The sequence below is a fragment of the Xyrauchen texanus genome, chromosome 8, assembly GCF_025860055.1.
Source record: "Xyrauchen texanus isolate HMW12.3.18 chromosome 8, RBS_HiC_50CHRs, whole genome shotgun sequence".
Classification (NCBI taxonomy): Eukaryota; Metazoa; Chordata; class Actinopteri; order Cypriniformes; family Catostomidae; genus Xyrauchen; species Xyrauchen texanus.
Genome location: NC_068283.1, coordinates 42,310,016 through 42,317,116, shown reverse-complemented (window position 1 = coordinate 42,317,116; position 7,101 = coordinate 42,310,016). Strand labels below are relative to the sequence as shown.

The 7,101-nt window shown below is 38.9% G+C and overlaps 1 protein-coding gene across 1 annotated transcript; it reads right to left on the bottom strand.

Moving 5' to 3' along the window:
• Positions 1 to 501: 501 nt before the first annotated feature.
• On the bottom strand, positions 502 to 6,426 carry LOC127647221 (cytochrome P450 2K1-like). Its single transcript, XM_052131353.1, has 9 exons — positions 6,161 to 6,426; positions 5,914 to 6,076; positions 5,626 to 5,775; positions 5,368 to 5,528; positions 4,081 to 4,260; positions 3,796 to 3,937; positions 3,492 to 3,676; positions 3,253 to 3,394; positions 502 to 1,735 (listed from the first exon to the last, which is right to left on the bottom strand). The coding sequence occupies exons 1-9, from the start codon at positions 6,362 to 6,364 to the stop codon at positions 1,548 to 1,550; spliced, it is 1,515 nt and encodes a 504-aa protein (XP_051987313.1). The 5' UTR covers positions 6,365 to 6,426; the 3' UTR covers positions 502 to 1,547.
• Positions 6,427 to 7,101: the final 675 nt, after the last annotated feature.

Here is a 7,101-nt window from a genome sequence, read left to right as displayed (position 1 = left end):
TTCACAGGCAGAACCTGAACAACTTTTCAGTCCAACTAATACATAAAATGGTTGTTGTTCTCCTTCTGGACGGCTTGTTTCTGTCACTTTTTTACCTTGTTTCTAATGGAGACTGGCAACAAAAAACAGTCCAGTGGCAATCAGAATCATGCCCCTGCCCAGTGCCACGGGAAAACCATGGGTAGGAGCTCAATGAAAAAGCAATGAGCTCAAGGGAGGCGAGAGAGATCCTGGCCACATCCAAATGCTGGATAAAGCAGACTTGGGAGGCTGTACATGGAGGTAGGATTAAAATAAGGTGCTAATGAAACTGTTCTGAGACCAGTTTAGTTAAGAGTTACATTTGTCCAAAAACACTTTTGGTTAGGCCATTAAATATTTAGGCAGCAAGGTGCAGTAGGAACTGTGTTAGCTTTTGAATGCAGCCACTGCCTCCCTCTGACACATCTACTGGTGTTGCTGTTTGACAATGTTTCTTTGGAAATATGACTGAGATGCACATTGTTTCGCAATATTTTATGTTTTATTTATGCACAATCAATTGTTTTTCTCATCCACATTTTTTGAGGCTTTGCCACTGCTCCTACCGGACAAAACATCCAGTAAGTAGGAAGTTCTTAAATTCCATAATTTGTATTTATGGGGTGGAATGGGTCAGAGAAACAATTAATCAATACAATTATAGACCAAATTAATTCATGGTATACACAGTCTTGTTAAGAACAGATACTTTTATCCCAGTAAGAAGAAGGATCCAACCAAAGAAATGTTACCATGGAAAAGGAAATTGCGGCAGAAATGCTCAGCATTGACACACTCCCATGAAGAACTGTGAATGCCGTAATGGAGTGGATATCCATACACTCTAAAACAACTTATACTGTATATTTGTATCTGAATATTGAGCAGCGAGATAAAAAATATTGTTTTTATACTTCTAATATGAGCGGGCACAATCAGAAGACTCATTCAGAAAGATCTACATAACCCACATCCCTTGTATGTTCATTTATTCAATATTTTGGGATATATAATTGTACTTTTAACCACCAGTAAGTGTGTAAGGGTCTCAACGCATTTCAACAGTTCAACACATTTTAGCAAGTTTAAATCAATTAGGCACAATTCCAGATTTTACCCCCAAATTAGGGCAGAAAATGTGCAAAACTGTCTCCAGATTATGTCTGGGCCTGCTTATATTAAATGACAAGTCAATATTTTTATATTGTACAACATACAAAAAATGTAAATACACATCTTTTCTCAGAGTCACGTTTCTTCTTTCTGATTTCTGACATTTTTATTTCTCCAAGAAAATGTCTTAATAAATGTGTTAAAGTACAAGTTATAAAACAAGCTTCATATTGCAAAAAAAGTCAAAAGTGGTTTCACACATCAGATGTTTTGCCGCTATTTACATACTGACATTTATTATATTTACTCAGCATGAGTAAAATTAGTGTTAAAATCATTCCTTCTCTATTTGAAATGATGTGAAATGTGTTGTGTCTATTGTTTCTTCTAAGGATCAATGTTATTGTCATGGATCAGGACCGTTTGATTGCACACAGTTTGTGTGGTGACGGATTCAATGTGATTCCCACTATTCCTTTGAGATCCAGCTCATCTCCAGACACTCCATGTGGAGGAGTGAAGCGGAAGTTCTGAAGGAGGGAGGTGAAGAACAGGAATAGCTCCATCCTGGCCAAACCCTCTCCTACACACACTCTGCGGCCTAAACAAGACAAAGAATGCATTTTGTTCCAATTTAAATGTGTGACATTAACTCTGTTTTGAGCCCTATAGAGCTGCCTCACTGTCCACTTAGACAGATGCCTTCTAAAGGCCTTGGCACACTTTCTGAGAAGTTCTTCTTCATTCTTTGTGCAGAGGTAAAAAGAAGTTAGAAACAGCTGAGCAACGACATACTGTTTGCAAACATTCAGACACCCTACACATCGCTGTGGGAGGCATTTAGAGATTAATATGAGGACACTCAACTGAGGATTTTATCATATTTGTTTATGTTTATGGTATGTCAAACATTTCACCTACATCTATTATGTTCGGGTCAAATCTGACTGGGGGGTAAATAATGCTGGGTTTCAATGCAGCTGTGAAGCTTCTCTTGAGTGAAGGATGTCACAGGATCTCTCTCTCTCTCTCTCTCAATCATAATGTATATACTGTAGATAATGTGTAATTATCTTACCCTAAACCTATTTTCTAACCCTAACTCTAACCCTAACTGATTTAATGCGAATTAGTTGTTAATCTCAAAGTAGGTGGAGCTTTATTAATAGAACTATTTTCTAACAATATATTTAAGCACTTTCTTTGATCCCACTTTATATAAGGTATCTTTAACTACTAGGTTTAGGAGTAGGGGTTGAGCTGGGTTAGGGGTTAGGGTTAGGAGTTAGGAGTTAGTGTTTAGGGTAAGGGTTGGTTTAGGAGTTAGGGTTTAGGGTAAGGGTTAGGAGTTAGGGTTGGGTTAGGGTTAGGAGTTAGGGTTGGGTTAGGGTAAGGGTTGGTTTAGGAGTTAGGGTTTAGGGTAAGGGTTAGGAGTTAGGGTTGGGTTAGGGTAAGGGTTGGTTTAGGAGTTAGGGTTTAGGGTAAGGGTTAGGAGTTAGGGTTGGGTTAGGGTAAGGGTTGGTTTAGGAGTTAGGGTTTAGGGTTGGGTTAGGGTTTAGGGTAAGGGTTAGGAGTTAGGGTTTATGGTAAGGGTTGGGTTAGGAGTTAGGGTTAGGGTTTTTAGGGTAATTACAGATGTATTTAAATGCAGGTACTTAAAAGTGCAATGCTACAACACATTTGTATATAATAAGTAAACTGTATCAAATGTTAAAGTAAAAAGTAGTTAAAGCCACCTAATATAAAGTGGGTCCCATTATTTTTTTAATTTGGTACTGAATACCTGGTAATTCATTTAGCATTGCTTCATCTGTGAAGCATATTGCTTTACATACAGTATCAGCCAAACTTAGGTACCTTAGAAGGCAGCATAATTTTGGTGCCATCTGTCCTGAACAGTCTTTGGGATTGTGCCGATGATGCCTTTGATGCAATATATATAATCAATTGCCTTATTCGTGAAGAATACATGCTGGCAAAAATTGTTACCTTAGAAAGCAGCATAATACTGCCGTCTACTGTTTAGGTGCATACCTATGATGTCTTAAAATGCTTTCTAGGTAGGCAGCTTACTTGGTTTTGGAACAGAACTACCGAGAGCTTAAATGTTCACTGTACCTGCAGAAAATGGCATGAATGCGTCTTTCTTAACAAACTGTCCCTTCTCATCAAGGAAGTGTTCTGGGTAAAAGCTGTGCGGTTTCTCCCATTCACTTTCATCCTTTAATACAGACGTCAGCAGAGGAAATACTGTGGTACCCTTGATAATTGAATAAAGACCAAATTAGAAAGAATGTTTTCAAGTTCACTTAAAAAGATTCACAAAGTTCACATATTTTTTTCTTCTTTTGACTGACCTTCTTGATGAAGTATCCATTAAAATTAACATCACAGCTGGTCGTATGGGGGAGACTCATGGGTACTATGTTGGCCAGTCTTTGGGTTTCATGGATCACAGCGTCTGTATATGGTAATTTCTTCCTGTCGTTCACAGCTGGTTGACGTCCACCGATCACTCTGTCAATCTCCTCTTGAACCCGATCTGCACACAAATACAGCACATCAGTGTTCCTTTAGACTCCAGTGAATTCAGCTGAAGAAAACATCCATATAAACATTGAAGCATGAAGATAAAAACTCTTTAAAATACTGTGTTTTTACCCTGTATATGAGGGTATTTGGCCATAATCATCAGACCCCAACGCAGAGTTGTGCCAGTGGTGTCAGTACCAGCCACAAAGAGATTCAACACCGTCACTAGAAGATTATCCTGATGGAAGTACGAGTCCTTCTCACCAGATTGCTGAAAAATACAAATCCATACAATTCTATTCACTCACCTTAAAAGTTTAATTCAATAGCTTCATCCAGCATTTCTAATAATTACAATAAAGAGCATAATTGATTCAAATGTTTGGGCAAAGTGGAGGGTTGTGATTTTCGTACCTCGTCACTTTGTTTACGGATGAGGAAAGAATCGATAAACCCTCTGCGGTCCTGTGGATTGAGAGTCTCCAGCAGCCCACTGATCAACTGAGTGTTTGCCGCCCTGTTTTTCAGAGCATTTCTTATGATAGTCCTTTTGCTGTTCAGGAAGGGGCCCAACCATGGAAATATGTTGTAAAGCTATAAGCACACAGTCAGAGACAGGACAAAGAGATTTAATGGGAGCCTCAGAGATGCCAGCTGCAACTTGGGAGAGTTTGAAAACCTTTATTGTCCCGCATTAACATAGTATGCGTTAATATGGACATTAAAGGCCAGAGTATACTTTAGATTTTTGCTTACAAGGCAAGTGACGTATGAGCACTGTATGCATACAACCCGATTTTTCTAACCGCATAGACTCTTTATGCATAGTGTACGCATGTGTCTAAAATTGATTGCACTAATGAGCAGGCCCACAAAGTGGCAGCACACACCATTTCACAAAGTAGTGCAAGAAGACGTCGTAAACGCTGATGAGCAACAGGAGACACAGGTGGAACAACAACAGTGGATTTGCTCTTCAAAAGTGCATGTGTGAAGAGGTAAAGAGATACCTGCACCTGTATCAATCCAGTCTGAAAGACTATAAAAACATCTTTATGGGTCTAAAATCCTAAAAAACTGGAGTGGTGGTGGCACAGTGGACTAAAGCACTAAACTGTTAAGCAGAAGGTTGTCGGTTCGATCCCCACAGCCACCACCATTGTGTCCTTGAGTAAGACACTTAACTCCAGGTTGCTCCGGGGGGATTGTCCCTGTAATAAGTGCACTGTAAGTCGCTTTGGATAAAAGCATCAGCCAAATGTAGAAATGTAAATGAAGAGAAATAGTCTAGTATCGCATTGCAGTCGTAGCACATATGCACTGAATGCCTGTGTACATGGAGGGGGTTGATTATACCATTTTTCTTGACTTTATCTCATTATTAATGTGTGTTTGTTGGGAAAAAGCTCAAAGTGTCAATTCTGTTACCATGTTTTTTTGGTAAACAATTGATTAATGAAAAATGGATATTTGTAGAAATTTTCTTTTTGGCTAGTAATAAAACAGTTTTAGTCACATGACAGCATGAAAAGGGCGAAAAGTGTTTATGAATTGATAATCTGCACTTTTACTCGTGATTTGTGAATAAAAGTGTTCATTTTACGATATGCACAGTACAAGCCACGTAAAATCCTTTTGCCAAATTGTAGGAATAATAACGTGATTCTATGAAACCAGGTTGGATAAATCGTACTGGCATACCCGCATAGATGCCGATCCACCAACCCGAACGTTCTCGTTTGCCCTGTCGACCATTTCTTTGAATCGAGAATCGGTGTATTCAAATCTGCTGCCATACACAATAGCTGAGATGATGTTTGATACAGCGTAGTTCACAGGCTTTGTTGTGTCAAAGGGATTCCCTGGAAATGAAAAAAGAAGCGAACAAACAGTCTGTTTTAATGGATCATAAAAGTAAAAGAAGATTGCAGGTGACCAGGGGTATGCTGCAGGTGGTACCTTCAAACTTCTCAAACTCTTCTTTCAGGTACTGAATTTCCTCTATGATTTTCTCTTCACTTCCTCTCTTCCCCATCCCAAAGTCCCGCAGGTTAGTGAGGGCGAAGCGTCTCATCTCTTTCCAGTTCTCCCCATTGGAAAAGAGGATCCCTGATCAAACCAGGACAGTGTTTCACAGACATTAACTTTTAGACATGACAGAATTGTGCAATATCAGTTTGTCGGTAAGCCTCTAAAACAAGTTAATCCTAAATAGTTAAGTCTAAATAGTTAATTCAGGGTTCTTACCATGTCCTTTGTTAAGTAAACTAAAACTAGGACCAATTTCTCGGTCCCCAAACTCTTCTGCATAGTTCACAAGGGCTTCTTTAACTGTTTTGTACCCAGCTAAGACCACAACTTTTTTGGGACCGAAAAACACTTGAAACACATTTCCGTATGTTTTGGACAGCTGGAGGAAACAGAGTAAGACATTTGCAAATATCAAAATGTTTATTATTATCATTGCATAGAGATGTCTATGTCAGTTCCTTACCTCACAAAGGGTGACAAAGGGTCTTTCGAGGTCAAGTGTCAGCAGGTTTCCCAGCAGAGGCAGTGGTTTGGGTCCTGGTGGGTCTTTGCCTTCTTTCTGAGGTTTGGAGCTATTGGAAAGCAGATATAAAACCAGAAGCAACAGAAAAGCACCCAATAATGTTCCTGTGCTGGGAAACTGCAGAAGTGCCTCCCAAACAGCCATTGTACAATCGAGCTTAATGGCAAAATACTGCAAAACTCTTCTGCACTTCTTATGTAATCAAACCTTTATAGTAGTTGCATAAGTTTCCCTCCTCCCTTGTGTGATTCTGGGGGAGGAGTTTTCCATCAAAGCAAAGAAACCATGAGAACAGTATGGTTGAGTCAGCAGAGATATATGACACCCTTCGATGAATAACTGAGTTATATTATTCAGCTTGTTCAACAAGACAAAGAAATTGTCCAAGTAAACCCATTGAGGCTAGAATACAGCTTAAAAAGCTTTTTCACTAATATTATTGCCTTGACATGTTTAACCCTAGAACGCATATGTGGGTCAAACATATTTTTTTTGACTAAGTCTTGTGATCTGCATTCAAACATGTGAAATGACCTTTTTAATATTTAGTCTAATATTATTTCAGTAATAGGAGAATTGGCATCACTACCCGTACTTCTACTAGAATGCATGTTTGTTTCCTGTGGTATTCAATGTATTTTACACTGGTATTATTTTTGTAAAACATTGTTTTATTTGTTATGTAATTAAATATATGTTAAAAACCATGTTTTATGTGTAGTATTCAAGTATAGAAAGTTGTCATTCAGCCAAAGCTTATATCCAAAGTGCTTGACATTACACCCATCCCATTACAGGGACAGTCCTTATGGAGCAGCCTGAGGTTATGCCTTGTTCAGGCTGCCTGTAGCCAGCCTAGTGGAAGGGGGTTCTTTTTTTTC